This window comes from Pseudopipra pipra, chromosome 24 (genome assembly GCF_036250125.1).
Source record: "Pseudopipra pipra isolate bDixPip1 chromosome 24, bDixPip1.hap1, whole genome shotgun sequence".
In the NCBI taxonomy this organism is placed as follows: Eukaryota; Metazoa; Chordata; class Aves; order Passeriformes; family Pipridae; genus Pseudopipra; species Pseudopipra pipra.
In genome coordinates, this window is record NC_087572.1 from 2,464,201 (window position 1) to 2,482,365 (window position 18,165).

At 54.4% G+C, this 18,165-nt stretch overlaps 2 protein-coding genes across 3 annotated transcripts; one reads left to right on the top strand and one right to left on the bottom strand.

Annotated features, from left to right (window-relative positions):
- The first annotated feature begins 240 nt into the window (after positions 1 to 240).
- Positions 241 to 12,374, top strand: LOC135402177 (bone morphogenetic protein 8B-like). Its single transcript, XM_064635080.1, has 7 exons — positions 241 to 670; positions 6,540 to 6,732; positions 7,675 to 7,823; positions 8,478 to 8,672; positions 9,311 to 9,390; positions 9,734 to 9,844; positions 11,515 to 12,374. Exons 1-7 carry the CDS (start codon positions 256 to 258, stop codon positions 11,662 to 11,664), a joined length of 1,293 nt encoding a protein of 430 aa, XP_064491150.1. The 5' UTR covers positions 241 to 255; the 3' UTR covers positions 11,665 to 12,374.
- Positions 12,375 to 13,880: 1,506 nt separating this feature from the next.
- On the bottom strand, positions 13,881 to 17,157 carry PPIE (peptidylprolyl isomerase E). Of its 2 annotated transcripts, XM_064635089.1 has the most exons (10): positions 17,055 to 17,156; positions 16,874 to 16,972; positions 16,675 to 16,718; positions 16,054 to 16,080; positions 15,798 to 15,879; positions 15,577 to 15,677; positions 15,325 to 15,448; positions 15,054 to 15,239; positions 14,338 to 14,480; positions 13,881 to 14,237 (listed from the first exon to the last, which is right to left on the bottom strand). In XM_064635089.1, exons 1-10 carry the CDS (start codon positions 17,140 to 17,142, stop codon positions 14,169 to 14,171), a joined length of 963 nt encoding a protein of 320 aa, XP_064491159.1. In that variant the 5' UTR covers positions 17,143 to 17,156; the 3' UTR covers positions 13,881 to 14,168. The 2 variants fall into 2 exon arrangements, with proteins under 2 accessions (XP_064491159.1, XP_064491158.1); XM_064635088.1 differs by having other exon boundaries at positions 15,577 to 15,879; positions 17,055 to 17,157.
- Positions 17,158 to 18,165: the final 1,008 nt, after the last annotated feature.

The window sequence follows — 18,165 nt, forward strand, 5'->3', positions numbered from 1 at the left end:
CCATGGATTTTGATGTCAATGGTTTTGGGTGCCCACGAGGCTGAGCACCCCCAGGGGCGGCTGCACACGGGCTCCCCATCCCCGGGGCCGCCGGGCGGGGAGGGCCGGGACGTCCCGCAGCCGGGGCCGGGGCGGTGCCGCCGGAGGGACCGTCCCTTTCCCTCGCCCCGCCGGGGCGGGCCGGGGCCGGAGCCGGGGCCGTGCCGGTGCCCGGGGCCGCACCGCACCGGGCGGGCGGGGGGTCCCGGCGGTGCCATGGGGCCGGGGCGCGGGGCGGGCGGGGGGCGGCGGGGGGCCGTGGCGCTGCTGTGGGTGGCGGCCGTGCTGTGCCAGCTGGGCAGCGGCAGCGTCCTCCGCCGCCGGCTCCACGCCGCCGGGGTCCCGCAGCGGCGGCTGAGCGGCGGCGAGCGGCGGGACGTGCAGCGGGAGATCCTGGCCGTGCTGGGGCTGCCCGGCCGGCCCCGGCCCCGCGCCCCCGCCCGCGCCCCCGCCGCCGCCGCGCCGCTCTTCATGCTCGACCTGTACCACGCCGTGGCCGGCGAGGAGGAGGAGGAGGACGGGGAGGAAGCGGCCGTGTCGCGGCCGGTGCTCACCGGGCTCAGCACCCAGAGCCCCCCGCCCGGCAGCGTCGTCAGCCACGCGGACACCGTGGTCAGCCTCGTCAACATGGGTGAGCGCCGCGCCGGGCACCGGGAACACCGGGAACACCGGGACGTGCGGGGGCACCGGGATGCACCGGGAACATCGGGGCGTACGGGGGCACCGGGATGCACCGGGATGCACCGGGATGCACCGGGGACACCAGGACGTGCGGGAGCAGGGCCAGTACGGGGTCACCGGGAGGACCGGGACATGTGGACAGCATCTAGGCGGCTTTGGCAGCACCGGGAGGACAGGGGGTACCGGGACGTGCGGGCAGGATCCAGGCGGTGTGGGCGCGGGGGACCGGAGCAGAGCAGGGCGCACGGGCAGGAGCGGGACAGTGCAGAGCTGGGGAGGTACCGAGGGGGCACCGGGGAGCACGGGGCTTAGCTGACCCCGACCCAAACCCCAGACCCGTAACTGTGATACCGGCAGCTCCGAGCATCCCTCGGTCCTGGGGTGGTTTCTCAGGGCGCCCTTGTTGGGAAAAGCCTCTTTTTTTCCCGAAGTTAGGCTCAATAACGGTGGAGAGAGGCTGGGAGAGACACGGTGGCTGTGAGCCCTGATAGGTGTAACTCTCGGCTCTGCTTAAAAATGGGGAGATGGAGAAGGGGAAGGTCCTGCAGCGAGGGTGGGCTGAGGGGGGCTTGTCCACCCTGCACTCCCCATTTCACTGGGCACATGAACTGGTTGGGGAGCAAGGCAGGACAGCAGCTCTCGTGCCAGCAGCAGGATGGACCAAGTTCCCCACTGTGGGACACTGAATCACGGTTCAAAATAAATCCTCGAGGTTGCTAATTATTGCTGGAATCCCATCTAGCTGGTTACTGGGCTCCAGCATCCATCCAGTTTCCAGGTGGTTGCATGAGCAGCAGCAGAGCTGTTTCCAGCATCAGCAGGGCCACGAGCATCCGGGACACGGTGGGTCCCCCCTGAGAGCAGGCTCTGGGTTGGCCTGAACCCTTCAGGATGAGCAGATCAGGCAGTTGGCTGTAGAGCTCTTCCTCTGCCCTCTGCTTGGGATATCCCTGCCCAGGCCAGCTTGGAGTTCCATACAATCACTACTCTGATGGGGAGAATCCCTTCCTGGAGACCCGAGGCAGGGAGGAGGTTTGGATGAGGAAGGGCTGTGGAGCTCTTTTGTCTCCCAAATCCCCTCCATCCATTCCTGCATCTTCTGTGTAAGGAGGCTCCGTGGGACAGGCCCTGCTGGTCAGGCAGTGTTTGGGGTCCCCACAGTTGCAGGCACTCAGCACCCAGCTCCCATCTAGAGCTCTGGGGGAACTGTGGGAGCTCAGCATCCTGGGGAAGCTGAGACTGAGGACACTGGAGCACCAAATTCCAGCTCCCCTCAGCACTTGGGACAAAACAGGCTTTAAAATGGTTAGGTTTGATGGCAAACAGGGTGGGATGTTCAGAGGGCTGGGGAGATGCCCAGGAGGTGTTGGTGCTGGCAGAGGGTTCCTGTTACGGGGGGTGGCTCTTGGAGCAGCCAGGAGAGTTGGGGAGCACAGTTCCAGCCTTCAATTTGAATGGCTTTGATTTCTGCGGCTTCCTCAGCCCCTTCATGTTAATTAAATAAGTTTTTGTGGGAGAAGGCTAGCTCTCATTTGCATGCATAATTCGCTGCACAATTATCCTGATGGGACATGCAAATGGAATAAGTCGGTGCTCCATTGGGCACTTGGACCTCTTTGCTCCCAGCCACCCCACGTAGGGCTGTGTGAGCGGGGCCGGAGCGCGGCTCCCAAAGGCACACCTTTTTCCTGGGAAGGGGAAATGACAGACCTCCCTGGCACACAGACACACCCTGGGCTGGGTGGGCAGAGTGCCCTGCCTGCTGGGCAGGGGGATGGGGCATCGGGGGCCTCTGGGTGGTGGGTGGCTGCTGGGTTGGGTACCTTTGGTTGGGTTTGGTGATGGTGGATCCGCCCGTCCCATCCCGTTTGCTCCTCTCGGTGTGAGGATAAAGCCTGACCTGTGTTATTTCTGAGCACTTCCCGAAGGAGTCAGGTGGGTGGTTGTATTTTTAAGACTGGGATAAGGATGGGCTTTGGGATTTCTCCTCAGCCGTGAGTCATGGATATGGGCAGGGTATAATCATGGAGCAGAGTGGTGGTAAGAGGCTCTCGGTGTGCCCGAGCCCCCCGTGGCACAACAACATGCACGTCTTCCCTTTCCCTCCCAGCATCCATGGCTCCTGGCTTATGGAAAGGTGTCCTCGCCCATGGCAGGGGGTGGAACAAGATGATCTTTAAGGTTCCTTCCAGCCCAAAGCATTCTGTGATTCTCTGGGGCTGGACTCCCCATGGCTGTTTCAGATGAAGCTCTGGGGACATCTTCCTGGCAAACCCAGAGAGCACTGGGGAGGAAGGCAGGACACCTTGGCAAAAACAGCTGCAGCACCCTGGGCACTGCAAGGAGCCATTAGTGTGGGGTGGGAGCTCACAGCAGCCACTTCAATTGAATTTTAGGAGCTGAGGTGCTGCTCCACTCTCCGCACTGGAAGATCATCACCCGCTGCCAGCCACTTACCCTCACCCCCACACCATTACCACTGAAATCCAGCTGCTGTCAGCAGCTGGGTCAGGATTTTCCCCACTCCTGGCTTCATTTTGCAGCCATTTGAGCCTCCTCCTCTGGGCATCCATCCGAGGGACGCAGGGCAGTGTTTTCTGGCAGCTCGTGCCAAGGTGTCAGTGCTCTGTACACACCCTCCATGTGTGTTTTAATGGGGAAAGCTTTGCAAACAAAATCCCTGGGACCCACCCGTGACACAGAGCTCCCAGCTGGCTGAGTGTAGGGCTCAGTGAGCGAGGGGGGATGCAGCAGTGACCAAAGATGTCTCCCAGCCACAAGAAACCGGACTGGGAGTGTCCAGTTCTGAGCCCCATGTCCTGCAGCTCCCAGTGTTCATCCCAGGAGGATGGAGGAAGCTTATTTTTTCCTCCTTGTAAGCAAAGGACAGCATCTTCCCTGCATCTCTTTTAAACCTATTTTGGGATCCTGAGCATTTGATGTGGTTGAATATCCTGGCATTTCCTTTTAATTTAGCATCTGAAATGATCATGGGGACCATCGGGAGCAGCCAGGACCAGTAATTACAACTGATGTGCAGTTTATAGAAACAGGGAAAGTTTACAATGAAAACGTGCAGCTAAGAATAACCTGGGGAGCAGGAGGAAGGGTGGGATCTGGGAAGGGATCAGGAGCTGGGAGACACGGTGAGGCTCAGTCTAGATCGAGCTGGGTATCCCCTGCCAGAGGAATGGCCCCAGGGCCGTTTATAAGTAATTTTTATAGTGGTTTTTGGGGGGTGGTGGGAGCACATATTCAACTTTGTGATGACATTCAGCTCTAGGGAAAGACACGGCAGCTCTTTGGGATGAGACAGTAAATGCCAAAGGAGGGGGCAAGGAGAGCAAAGCACTTGGGCTGGGCTTTTTTAGTGTGTCTCATCCGCAATCCGGATAATCCGCCCACAGATAATTGAGGGTTGGTGGTGTGGCTGAGCCAACCCGCCTCCAATCAATAGCAGGTTCCCAACAGGCTCCCAGCGAGCCGGGGGGGCATCTCCAGCACACCCCCAGCAGCATTTTAGCACCCACTGTTCTACTTGGGCACCCACTGGGTGCTTTGGGGGTTGTAATTTCACAGGAGTTTATAATGTAGCAGGAAACACGGTGATATTAAACCCCCTCCAACCTGCTGTTTGCATCTGATCCTATCCTGATGTCTGCACAGGAGGGGATGCTTCTTCCTTGGTCCTGTCCCTCCAAGGGTTTTCCCTCTTCCTCTCCATGAAGGGGCAGAGTATTCAGGGGTTCCTCCCAGTCTCTCATCACAAACACTAGATATATTGCTATTAAATCCATCTTATTTGGTTCATCAAGGAGCTTATCTATTTGCATCCCCTATAGCATTTCTCTTACTGACCAGGTGTTCCTGGGCTTCCCTCCCACCAGCTCCCCTCCTCTACCTTCATCCCTGGACCCCTCCATCACCTCCACAGCACACTGACGGGAAGTTTTCATAACAAACTTCTGCTTTAACAAAGGTTTTCACTCTTCTCCGGGGCCAAAAATCACCCTGGGGGCTTTTTCTGTGGTGTGGGGTCCCTGTGACCTCCTTGGCTCCACGGAAAAATCCCTCTGCCCATTCCTGGGTGAGGGCCCATCTGCAGCATTGCTTTGCTGAAGGTTCTTATGTGTGAAGGTCCCGGTGATTTCAGAGCAGAGGGGTGACCCGAGTACCCAGGCGACTGAAAATACCCAAGGGGACACCACTCTGTACCTGGGCATCCCCTGGACCGACCATGGGACATCCCACTGAGGGTTTATCAGTGCCAAAAAAAAAAGAGAGGTTGTGTTTTGGGGGGGGATTTAGGGATTTTGTAACATCTGTGAGGCACCGGCGGCTTCGGCAGCACCGCTGAACGATCCGGGAGTGTAAAACCATCAGCGCTGGGTTGGTGGAAGGAATGGAAAAGAGGGAAGAGCCTGAGGGGCTGCAGTGGGTTTGGGGGGCTGGTGTGTCCCCCCTCCAAGGGGTGCACGGGCTGGATGCAGCTCCCCACAGCATCCTCCTGCCACAGCTGGCAGCCGCCCCGCCGGAGCAGGAAGCGTTCTCCGCATCCGCCCTGCCCGCCTGGCCCCGGGCTTTTTTTATAACATGGCTTGTGGTGAGGCCAGTAGCTGAAGGGAATGTGGGATTTGGAAAAAAAAAAAAAAAAAAAAAAAAAAAAGAGGGGGGAAAAAAAAAAGGAAAAAAGAAGAAGAAGCAGCAAAAAAAAAAAAAGACCTGTGGGTACACAAGTGAAATCTCAGCATTCGGTTTGGAGAGATGCGTCGTGCTGCTCCCCCCATGTGAATGGGAACAACTACTTTATGGGGAGTTAAAATTGGAATATTTCTCCCCTGGAACTGGTTAAAAAATGGATTTAAAATGTGCATCTTTATTTAATTATTTATTTGGTTGGCTTGCTCTTGAAAGTACAGATGGGTTACGTTGCTTTTGTGCCTGAAGCAGGAGAAGCTTTAGTCATATTGAATCATATTTAATCATATTTAATCATATACTTTAATTATATTGAGACAAGGCAGATTGGAATATTTTTAAAGGACAATTTGAAGCAAATAATTACATATTAGAGAAACTGTGTGGGGCTGCATTACTGCAAAGAAAGACATTGGGTTGTTCTTTATGGACTTAAAAAATCAAATCAGCAGATTTTTTTCTTTCCCAGCATGCAATGGATTGATGCAAAAATAAGGTGTTTCTAGTAAAAAGGGAGGTTTTATTTTTACAGAGAAGTGACCTTACAATCCTGCATAGGCTGAAAGTCCTCCCATTTCAGCAGCCCCAAGCTTGAGGGCAGGAGAGGACCTGTGGTACCCAGCAATGGCCCTGGAGAGCCCTGTCCTGCTGCAACAAAAGTTTGGAAAACCCCAATTCCTGCTCCAGATGGTCCTGCTGACCCCAAAACCTCAAATTTTTTTTGTGTGTGTTTTTCAGCACAAAAGGCTGCAGCTCCTAAACCATGGCACGAGTGGCAGCTTCTCTGTGCTCCTCCCACAACCAACACTTGTGCTTTTAATTTTAATTTTAATTAGTAATAAAGGAAGAAGGCTGGGAGGATGGCGGGTCTACAGCAGAATAAAGTTGGGGGCTGCAAAAATGGGGGGGGGGCAGGATGCCTCAAGATTAAAACTCTTGGGAGAGGAGAGAGATGAATTTGCAGCCAAGAGCTCGGGGTGGGGGGTGAAGGCTCAGAGCCAGCAGGTTTGTCCCCAAAGTGGGGACAAGGAAGTTGGGGGGGACTTGGTGGGAGGGGGGTGAAGGCTTGGATCAGCCTGCTGGGGTCTGGCAGAGCCCTCCCTGAGCCCTTTGCTCTGCAGTGGAGCAGGACCGGGACATGTTCTCTCCGAAGCCGTACTGGAAGGAGTTCAGGTTCGACCTGACCCAGGTGCCCGCGGGCGAGTCCGTCACGGCCGCCGAGTTCCGCATCTACAAGGCCCGGGGGACGTCCCGGCACAGCAACAACAGCCTGCACATCAGCATCTACGAGGTGGCTGCAGGGCACTCCAACAGGTGAGGGGCTGAGGACGGGAGCGGGGATGGGAATGGGAGCGATGGAGATGGGGAACGGGGATGACAGGGACGGGAATGGGGTGGGAGTCACAGAATCATAGAATCAACCAGGTTGGAAAAGACCTCCCAGATCATCAAGTCCAACCCTTGATCCAACCCTGCCGTGGTTCCCAGGCCATGGCACTGATGCCACATCCAGTCTCATCTTAAAAACCTCCAGGGATGGTGAATCCACCCCCTCCCTGGGCAGCCCATTCCAGTGAAGAAGGTGGGTATGGGAATAGGTGTGGGAATAAAGAAGATGGGGATGAGGATGGGAATGGGAATGAAGATGGAGGTGGGAATGAAGATGATAAGGATAGGAATGGGTGTGGGAATGAAGAAGGGAATAGGAGTGAAAATTATGGGAATGGGGATGAGGATGGGAATGGAGAAGATGGGGATGGAAATGGATATGGGAATAAAGGGGATGGGAATGGATATGGGAATAAAAAAGATGGGAATGGGAATGGGGATAAGGATGCGGATGAAGATGGTGGGGATGGGATTGGGGATGGGAATGAAGGGGTGAGAACAGGGGTGAAGATGGTGGGGATGGAGACAGGAATGGGAACCTGCACAAGAACCGGCTCCAGCACTTTCCCTTCCCACTACCATAAAAACACCAAGGGAAGTGGCACTGCCACAATCAGCTGTTCCCAAAGTTTCCAACGGGGAAATGTCACACCCTGATATTTTGGCCAGGGCAGGGAGGGTGCATTTTCCAGGATGCCACCATCGTGTCCAGCACAGCCGGCGGCATCAAGAGCTACTGACCTGACCCTGCTGTGCCAGGGCCTGTCTGGACACAGGCACCAAGCAGTAATTTCCAAGAATTATTGCTGGTGCTGGTGTCCTTTGGGTGCTGTTACTCACCTGCTCTTTCCCCCCTTGTTTCTGCAGGGAATCTGACCTGTTCCTGCTGGATGTCCAGGACCTGCGTGCCGGGACAGAGGGTTGGTTGGTGTTTGACGTCACAGCTGCCAGCAACCACTGGTTACTGGATCAGAAATACAACCTGGGGCTGAGGCTCTACGTGGAGACAGATGATGGTGAGTTTGATGAACCTACCTGCAAGCATTCGGGGCCAAATTCCCAAGAACTGGAGTCTTCCCATCTCCTCACTTGGTGCCATGGGATGTGATGTCAGGGTTTGTCCCACTGCAATTTTAAATTCCCTGCTGTGACAGAGAACCCACAGGTGCCAGAAGTCTGGGTTTGCAGGCAAACCTGGATGGAAAACCCTTCCAAAGGCTTCATGCTAATGGGGTGGACTGTAATTAACCCCATTAACACTTAATGAACTCCCTACCTGGAGGGATGCTGCTGCGTGTGTGCCAGAGGATTAACCCTCTTTTCCCTGTGGGATCAGCTCTGGTCCCACACTGCCTTTTGCAGGCACACAGGCACACTCAGAGCATCTCCACTCCCATGGGGCCAGCAATCACAGCTGGGAATGCTCCCTCCATTCCCTTCCCCTCCAAGCTTTCCTCCCCAGGGGAGAAGGGGCAAACTGATCACTTGGTTTTAATCCTGTGTGGCCGTGATGTGGTGGTGGGTGCGTGGCTGTACCACCTCTGGGCTTCAAACCCCTCGGGGTGCCGAAACCACAGCTCTCCACTGCAAATTTCTTCTGTTTTGACTCCTTGCTTTAACAAAATGAGTTCGTTCTGGGAGCAAACCCACGCCTGGTCCTGTCCCTGCAGGGCACAGCGTCGATCCAGGCTCAGCAGGGCTGTTGGGGCGCCGGGGGCCCCGCTCCAAGCAGCCCTTCATGGTGACGTTTTTCCGGGCGAGTCCCAGCCCTGCCCGTGTCACACGAGCGGCCAAACCCCCGAGGAGGCGGCAGCCCAAGAAGACCAACGACCTCCCACATCCAAACAAGCTCCCGGGAATTTTTGGTAAGAGCTTTGCTGGGGGGAGGAGCGATCCCTGTGGAAAACACCAGGCTCTGCTGCTGCCACGAGGGATCTGCTGTCAGCACCTTCAGCTGCTGGAAATCCCAGTTTTTGGGCTCAAGGGAAGCAGAGCAGAGAGCTCTGGGTTTTTAGGATTGGGTTGTTTGCAGTTAGGGAGGTGCAGAGGGTTTGGGTTGGTTGCCCCCAAGGAAAAGGTGTTTCCTGAATACTGGAATTTTTGCCCTAGTGCCCTTGGCTTTGAAGCCACCCTGGGAAGGTGTCATCACCCCGGAAGGGTGTCACAGCCCCAGAAAGGTGCTCAGGCAGGAGGGGAGCGGGAAGCTCCAGCTCTCCTGAACCCACTGAATTTGGGAAACCCACAAAGTCATCTTCTCTATGAGCAAAGCTATGATATAACCCTTCCAAGGCCAAATTCCTTCACCCCAATGTTGGAATATCAAATTATAGGCCAGTCTGAAGCTCCTTTTCCCTTCGTGCAGCAGCAGAGGCTACTCTCCTGTGGTTCTCCTGGACTAACCCCTGTCATTTGGGCTGTATCCCTCCCTGGAGAGGGGATGGCTGCAGTGAGGGGTGGGATGGGGGATGCCAGGGCTGATGTTCCCTGTCCCCTTCTCCCACAGATGACGTCCACACCGCGGACAGGCGGCAGGTCTGCCGGCGCCACGAGCTCTACGTCAGCTTTCAGGACCTCGGCTGGCTGGTACTTGTCTACTGGGAGAAGTAAATGCAAAAAAAAAACCAAAAACAAACAAACAAAAAAACCCCCCTATCATCCCATTCCTCTGTCCTGGGCTCCTTCCCAGCCTGGATTCTCCTGCCCGTGAAGCCATCCCGAGAGCTGGGAAGGCAAACATGAACTGCCACAACCCCAAACCCCTTTGCTGACCTTGAGCAACTCATGGCTCAGTCCAAAAAATCAAAATAAACCTTTGCTACTGGCAGGGCCACCCGGGGAGGAGGTGGTTGAGCTGTTTGTGCAGGTGGGGAATGGAGGAAGGGGCACAGGAAGGTGAAGCCCTCAACGTAATCCCTTTTTTTTGCAGGACTGGGTGATCGCTCCGCAGGGATACTCAGCCTATTACTGCGAGGGGGAGTGTGCCTTCCCCCTGGACTCCTGCATGAACGCCACCAACCACGCCATCCTGCAGTCCCTGGTCAGTGCCACCCAAAAGGACAGACCCAGGGGGACAATGAGGGTCTTGGGGAGCAGTAGAAGCCTGGTGGGTCCTGATGGAGAACAGGGTTTTGGGATGAGCATGGCTGGGTTTGAGGGTGTTTGGGTCAGATGGTGCAGTTCAGCTGCTGGTCCAGATGAAGTATTAGTAGGTGCATGCACCTCTGGATGTGTGCTCACACATCTGGATGGGTACTTGCACATCTGGATGGGTGCTCGCAGGTTGGTCCCCACACAGGATCATGGGAGGCTCTGATACAGCATTTCAAGGCATTCATGGAGAAACAAGTGTGAGGGCACACAGGTCACCAGCTCTGCCCATCAGCCTGAGCCAGAGGGGTGTAACAGGGGGATTTTGTAATTCCAGAGCTCCTCCGTCTCTTGGTTTTCTGACTGACACGATCCTGCTCCAGTTTAACAGCAGCTGGGACAAAACAGATGATTTCTGACAGATTAATTGCCCCCTCCCCTGACAGTGGGCTCAGGAGCAGGGACAAGCCCAGGGCTCACCAAGGCCCCCATTCCTCCCTGGAAAGGCTCCGTGTCAGCCGTGCCCGAGGGTTTATCCACAGCCCTGGAAAGCACCGCTGCGGCTCAGCACCCAAACGCTGGGCTCAGCATATTCCAAGCAGGAAAAGCTTTAGTGTCCCTCTTTTCCCAAACCCACCCCGCATCCCAGCCAGTGCTTTAATTTCTGGAATTTCCTGCCCTGTGAGTGTTTGGTTTCCCAATGGCAGAGCCACACCGGCTCCGGTGCTCGCGGTTAATTACAGGGAGCGCCGAGCCCTCGGCCGAGCCTTTGAAGGTGTCGCCTGGCGGGGTTTAATTTTGACATTAACGAAGCTTCCAGGGCCCATCCGGGGCTGGGAAGGATCCTGGCAGCGGCGGGGAGGGGCCCCCTTCCCCTCTACACCCACCCATCGCCCCTAAACCCAACGCTCTTCCCAAAACGGAGCCGTTTTGGGCAGGATGTGAATCACCTGGCGCCCGGATCCGGCCCTTCTGGGAAGCGCCAGGGCAAAGGCGGCCGTGGAGCTGTGCCAGCCCCAGCCTGTGCTGCAAATAGCAGGGTTTGACAGCAAAAACACCGGACTTCCGAGCTGGGAGAGCTGGGCTGCCCCTGCCATAAATTAATCGCACATGTCGGGTGAAGCCAGCGAGGGCTCCGCGCGTCCGGCAGCCCGGGAGCCTCTGGCTGATGCTGCACAGCAAAATCCCGGGATAACGCCTGTCCTGAGTGGGGTCTGAACGAGCTGAAGGGGACTTGTGTTCAGAGAGGTGTTGTGTATTTAAGACTTTAGTGGAAGACGTTAAATTCGGGGTGGAGGATCTCTTATTGCAGCGCCCCCCGCCCACACCGGAGCCTGACCCACGCTGCCCTGATTTATATTCTTTTTTTAGTCATTTGTCTATTTTTGTGAGAAAAAAGGGCCCTGAAGTCCCAAGTTAATGAAGGGGCTGCCTGGCCCATGCAGTGCCTTGAGCCCTGCTCCAATATAAACTGCAGCAGCGACTGCCTGGAGTTCAGGATAAATATTTTTGCAAAACGCTGGGAATAATCTCCCCATTCACCCAGGATTTTTGCAGCTAGGAGTCGGTTTGATGCTTTTTCTTTTGCCTGGAGCCACGTTTGCTGCATCCCTCCCCCAGGTCCACCTGATGAAGCCTGAGGCCGTGCCCAAGGCGTGCTGTGCCCCCACCAAGCTCAGTGCCACCTCTGTCCTCTACTACGACAGCAACAACAACGTCATCCTCAAGAAGCATCGCAACATGGTGGTGAAATCGTGTGGCTGCCACTGATGGACAGGTCCCATCCCCATCCCTGAACATCCCATCCCCACCTCTGAATGCCCCATCCTCAAACATCCCATCCCAACCCCATCCCTGAACATCCCATCTCCATCCCTGAACGTCCCATCCCACCCCCACCAGAGCAATGTGACACTGGGTTTCTGCTGCGTGTGTGGAAGAGGAGTTTCATGGGCTGCATCAGAGCCAAAAGTCCATTAATAATAATAAAAATAAATAATAAAAATAAATCCCTCCCACCCCTTCCTAGAAGTGGATGTAAATAATATAAAACTTCTATTCTCTTACCCTGCTTAATGAGACACATAGATATATACAAGCATATATATATATATATAGGAAAGAGAGGATTTGTGGCTGGTTCTGTGTCTGGTTTGTCTGTGGCTGATGTGTTTTCCCCTCATGCTGCTGCAATCTCTGGTGGAAGCAGTTTGGGCTTAAGGGTAATTAGGACAAGGGAGGCAGCATCTGAGTTGCTCTGGGATTGAGCTGTTTCTAGCTGTGTATTTCTAACTAACCCACCTCTACCCAGTGCTTTTAATTCCCTTAATGAAAATATCATCAGCCAATTAAGTAGCTGGCTGACTAACCCGCTCCTGTTTACCTAAAGTTCACCAAACTCAGCCACTTGGAAAAAAAATAAAATATCCATATTGAGCTACGGCACTGTTATAAAATAAACGCCTAGTTTGGAAAGTAAACACGGAGTTTCTCTTGCTCTTTCTTTTTTAATGTCACAGCACAACAGTGCTCTGTTTGGAGGACATTTCGCAATGAAAAAATACTCAGAATCTGCTAAAATTGTACCTATTTGCTTGAAAATGAGCCCTGATGTGAGTTTTAGGTCAGGCTGTGCTCACCAGTGGATGCTTCCCGTGGGCTCCTAAAAGGGCTGTGACTGCCCCAGGCAGCTTCCCTGGGCTATTTGTACAATTAAATTATTTATTTGCTCTGATTTTAAAAGGAAAAGGCCTGTCCTGGTTCTCAGCTCAGATACCCGGGGGAACCTTGTGTCACTAAACAAATAATGAACCTGGAAAAAAATCCCAATAAACCCACCAAAACAAGAAAGATCTGCTCCTAGTCAATGCCCAGCTTCCCAAGCAAAGGCGTTGCTTCTTTGGGTATCTAATTCCACATGAAATCCAGCTTGGGATGTGATCATGGCTCTGTCTGACCTGCTGCCTTCTGCAGAGAGAAAATACCCAGGGCTTCCATCACTCTGGGCTCTCTCCCTGGTTCAGGCCCTGCAAGGGCTGTCTTCAAAAATTTGAGATTTAAACATCAGAAAGAAGAGAGCAAGGAAGGGAAAAGCTGGACTGGTTAGTCTGTTTGGAATCACATCTGAGTGCCTGTGTCTCACCTTGTTCCAGTTTTAGGGCAGTGCAGGACCCCCAGACATTGTGGAAAGCCAGCAAGTGAATAAAAGCAACCCAGTTTTTCTTATGGAAAAGCAACACCTCCGACCTGGCAGAACCAAAAACCCCCAATGACACAAGCTCCTCAAAAGATCAACCCATTCCCACACAGCTCACTCCTCTCTGTCCCAGCTGCCTCATCCCTCTTGACAACACCTGCACATGCTCAAACCCACACACCCCTTCCTCCCCCCCAGTGCCATAATTTCATAGGAAACCCCAAATCCATCACTTCCCACCACTGTGTTCTCCTTTTTGGTGCACAGCCAGAGCTGCCCACCACAGGAACTATAAATCCACGTGATTATCCTACTCTTCAAACTGGAGTTTGGAAATTAAACCCCTTCCTTACAGCCTCATCACTTTGTTTTTTTTTTTCCTTCATCATCCAAAGGGCTCTTTCATTTCCTGGTGTTTCCTGACCATGTTTTCCCTCTTACACATCCCAGTAAACACCCTCCCTCTGGGATGGGGATGGAGCTGGACCAGGCTGGCTTTCCAGCAGGAAGGCTGCCAGCCAGGGACCTGCCTCCCTCTGCTGATGGAAAAGGACACTACAAAGCCAGGGATATGCCAAAAACACCTCCACAAGATCCTGCTGTGGAATAAGCATGAGAGATTCGGCTCAGCTCTTTCCCTGGCACAGGTAGCTTTCCCTGGAGTCAGGATTTAGGCACGGGATTAATAAAGACAAGGGCAGAAGGAAAAAAAAAAAAAAAAAAGAAGGCATTTTTGCTGAAAAACGAAGACCAGTCTCACACAGAGACAGTCTGAAAGCCAGGTCCTCAGTATTTTTAAAACTAGCTTTTATTTTTCCCAAACATAAAGTCTTTCTGGAACACGGCAGCAGGACCAGCCCTGCCCTGCTTGGGCGGCGCGGGCTGGGAAGTGATTTATCCTGGGAAGGTTGGAACCCTCAGCACTTCCCTCAGGCACCTTCCCTCCAAGCTTTGCAGGGGAATTTCAACAGAAGCCAGGACTGGGCGCTGCTGGGGAGTTGCTGGGCTGTCCCATTCCAGCTGGTTCCCTGTCCCTCCTGGCCAGGCTCGCCCCATCCAGCCCCTCCAAGAGCCGAGCTCACGGGCACTCCCCGCAGTCCGAGATGATCACCTTCTGCTTCGGCTTCCCATCTTTGGTGCCCTGAGCCTTGGAGAAAAAAACAGCAGCAATTAAGGGCACCAAGCTCTTAATTAAGGGCAGGAAGAGGGTCAGCTGTGCCCAGACCACCCTGCTGACCAGCACCTACCTCGATCTCCCGCACCACGTCCATGCCCTCCGTCACCTCCCCGAACACCACGTGCTTCCCGTCCAGCCAGTCTGTTTTATCACAGGTGATGAAGAACTGGGAGCCGTTGGTGTTTGGGCCAGAGTTTGCCATCGACACCATCCCTGGGATCAAAGAGTGCAGTGTTATGGCTGAGAAGGGAGTGACGGATTCCAGCACGAGCTGCTACTTTGACCCAAACCCACTCCCATTTCCTGCAAAATGCTCCTGGACTTAGGAGAGCTTCTGAATATCAAAATCCACAGAAACTACTGGAAACCAATTATGTTGACAAACACTTGCAAGCATGAAAGATGGAAAGGGGTAGAAGCTGCTTAGCTATTTTTAGCTGCAGTAACAGCAAAGATGTTTGTAGGGAGATAAACCTGCTTGCCTGTTCCCGCTTTTCATAGTCACGCTGTGACATTCCTCCTTTAAAACGGAACAGGAAAGCAGCTTTGAAATTATTTTTTCATTATGTAACACTGGAAATTAACTGTGTGGTTGGAGAGGGAACGAAGCATTTCTGCTTGGTGACACGAGGGCCTGACCAGGGCAGATCACACGGTGGCAGACGCATGTGACCAACGTAGATCACAATTCAGGGCCAGTACTACAAAGACAAAACAGCTCAAATGTGGCCCCTAGATGATATTAAACGATTTTCTCTCCTGTTCCTGCCTGGAGATGGGCTTTACCTGGCCCTGTGTGTTTGAGAATGAAGTTTTCATCATCAAACTTCTTCCCGTAGATGGATTTGCCTCCGGTGCCGTTGTGGTTGGTGAAGTCGCCGGCCTGGCACATGAACTGGGGGATGACGCGGTGGAAGCTGCTCCCTTTGAAGCCAAATCCTTTCTCGTGGGTGCAGAGGCAGCGGAAATTCTCTGTAGGGGGGGCAAAGGGGAGAGAGGTGAGAGCTGTGACACTGCTGGAAGCCACCAGGGCAGGGAGGCAGAACCTCCTCCCCACCTGCGGTCATGGGCACCACATCCGAGCGCAGGAGGATCCGCAGCCGCCCCGCGGGTTTGTTCCCAATCTTGATGTCCATGTAAACCTGAGGGTTGACCCGGGATTTCTTGGCAGGAGGCTCGTCCTGGGCAGGAAAAGAAACAAAAGCAAGTTTTGATGACATTCCTCTGCTGTGCCTCCAGAGATGGCCAGTCTCACGCTCTCAGCCTTTGGAATAGTGGGGATACAGATGGCTGGGATTGTTTTTCCTACCTCTTGTGCCTCTGGTTTGGGGGCCTCTGTTCCTCCCTCCTCTTTGTTCTCCTCCAAAGTCTTCCCTGAAAACTTCTTCAGCCACTCGTCATCCGACCAGACTGTGACAGCAAAAGGAAAAGTCAGAGCACAGGAATTGATCCAAAAGGCCACACCTGAGTTTATGAACAAAGCTCTGAACATCCACAGGGATGTTCTCCCCCTCCCAGGCACCAACTCACCAGGCCTGGATGATCCTTCTTTAATTCGCATGGGTTTGGCCAAGTTCACACGGATGGTCCTGCCAAAGAGCTCAGACTCATTCTGCAGAGGGAAAAAAAGCACAACAAAGCCCACCCAAAGGTATAAAATCACCATGCCCCCCAAAATCTCCACAGAGGTCAGAGGAGGACAGAGCCTGTGTTCTCTCTGCAGCCCACAGCACAGAGGGCAGCAAAGCCACAGGTCTCTGAGGGTGAGTGGGAACAGGGTCCATACCATGTTGTCAATTGCTGCTGCTGCATCCTGCCAAGAAATCAAAATAAAATAATTACTATCCTTTCTTCTCTCCCTTTAAAAGCAAGGCTAAGCATAGACATGCCCCAGCACTTCATTACAGAAAAGGCTGCCAGATTTTCCTAAACCTCCTCTGCCCCAGGGCTGATGGATCTTCCAAGAGCCATATCCAAACCAGGATCTGGGTCTCATCTTCCAACAACCCGGTAAATCCATTTTATTTAAGATGCTTTATTGCTGACACCAGCACTTGGGAAAGGAGGAGAGATCTGTGCATGAAACCCAGGACAGACCATAAGAACACAAATATATGACAGTCTATGCTGCCCATGAAGCCAAGAAACCCACCCAGGGACGATGGCAGGGAGGGGTTCGGGCCAGCAGTAGCTTCAACCCAAAAGAAAATGGGAAAAGCGGGAACTTGGAAAAGCAGGAACTTGGAAGAGCAGAACAACATCTCCCACTGCCGGAGAGTGATTCAATGCTGTGGTAGGTATAAGCCCCACCCGCTTCCATGGACTGTCTCCAAAGGGAAGAGGATCCATCCCAAAACCCCAGGGGAGGAAAAGCCCCGAGCAGCCCCAGCATTTGCCCCTTCCTCACCTCCGCCAGCTCAAACTCCACGAAGGCGAATCCCCGGTGCTTTTCTGGAGGGAGAGAAGCGAGAGGGTCACGGGCAGCACAGACACACCGGTCCCACGGAGCGACGGGGGTCCCATCCCATCCCATCCCATCCCAGGGAAAACCGCACGCCGGGGATGCCCCGCTGTGCCCAGCCGTGCCCAGCCCTGCCAGCACGCACCCGTCTCGTAGTCCAGCGGGATCTGGATGTCGGTGATGTCTCCGAAGGGGATGAAGGCGGCGTGCAGCACCTTCTCGTCCACCTCCTCGGCCAGCCCGCCTGCGGGGCACCGGGCAGCGGTCACCGGGCAGCGCCGGGCACCGCCGGCCCCGCTCGGGGCACCCCCGGCCCCGCCACTCACCCACGTACAGCACCCGCTTGGTGGCCGCCATCGCGCCCCGGCGCCCCCGGAACGGGTCGGGACGGGACCCGCCCCGGAACGGCGCCATCGCCCCGCCCTCGGCAGCGAAGGATGGGCGGTGCGGGCGGCGGGTCCCACGGGGGATTGTCCTGCGAGAGCTCCCGGGAAGCTGCCTCCCTGGCACCTGCCACCCACCAGCTTCCAGGGTTTTCCTGAGCTGCTTTTTCCTGTTACTGCGAGGGGGAGTGTGCCTTCCCCCTGGACTCCTGCATGAACGCCACCAACCACGCCATCCTGCAGTCCCTGGTCAGCGCCACCCAAAAGGACAGACCCGGGGGGACACTGAGGGTCTTGGGGAGCAGTAGGAGCCCGGTGGGTCCTGATGGAGAACAGGGTTTTGGGATGAGCATGGCTGGGTTTGAGGGTGTTCAGGTCAGATGGTGCAGTTCAGCTGCTGGTCCAGATGAAGTATTAGTAGGTGCATCCACCTCTGGATGTGTGCTCACACATTTGGATGGGTACTTGCACATCTGGATGGGTGCTCGCAGGCTGGTCCCCACCACAGGATCACGGGAGGTTCTGATACGGCATTTCAAGGCATTCATGGAGAAACAAGTGTGAGGGCACACAGGTCACCAGCTCTGCCCACCGCCCTGAGCCAACGCGTTCACCTCCACCCGAAACAAGGCGTTGAACTCGATGATCCTGGAGGTCTCCTCCAACCTCAGCAGTTCCGTGGTTCTTTCTGTCAGAATTAAAGTATATTTCCATAATGCTTTTTATTATCCCAAAGGATCACCCAAAACAGCTTGCAAAGCACTTATGGGCCCCAGCACCAAAACGCAGCCACCTTTAGTGTATAAAGTAGCACCAGAACCACTGAACACCCAGGTGAAAATTTGGAGATCTAAACAAAGAACAGCAGAGCTTTTCCTTAAGAGCAGACAGCAAAAAAGGAAGCCCAAACCCTTGTACTCTTCACATGAAAATACCTCCCAAACCCTTCTCTTAGATCACTGCTTACAGATATCACCCTTTCATACATTGCCCAAGGCATAATTTTAACACAGCTGCCTCAAAACACTCATCATCCAAAATTAACAAGCAGAGT

Coding starts and splice junctions, on each gene's coding strand:
- LOC135402177 (XM_064635080.1), top strand. CDS start 256: ATGGGGCCGGGGCGCGGGGCGGGCGGGGGGCGGCGGGGGGCCGTGGCG. Junction 6,733..7,674: donor GCTGCAGGGCACTCCAACAG/GTGAGGGGCTGA, acceptor TTGTTTCTGCAG/GGAATCTGACCTGTTCCTGC. Junction 9,391..9,733: donor TTCAGGACCTCGGCTGGCTG/GTACTTGTCTAC, acceptor TTTTTTTTGCAG/GACTGGGTGATCGCTCCGCA.
- PPIE (XM_064635088.1), bottom strand. CDS start 17,142: ATGGCGCCGTTCCGGGGCGGGTCCCGTCCCGACCCGTTCCGGGGGCGC. Junction 16,719..16,873: donor CCCGCTGGACTACGAGACGG/GTGCGTGCTGGC, acceptor CTCTCCCTCCAG/AAAAGCACCGGGGATTCGCC. Junction 16,081..16,674: donor TGGAGTTTGAGCTGGCGGAG/GTGAGGAAGGGG, acceptor ATTTCTTGGCAG/GATGCAGCAGCAGCAATTGA.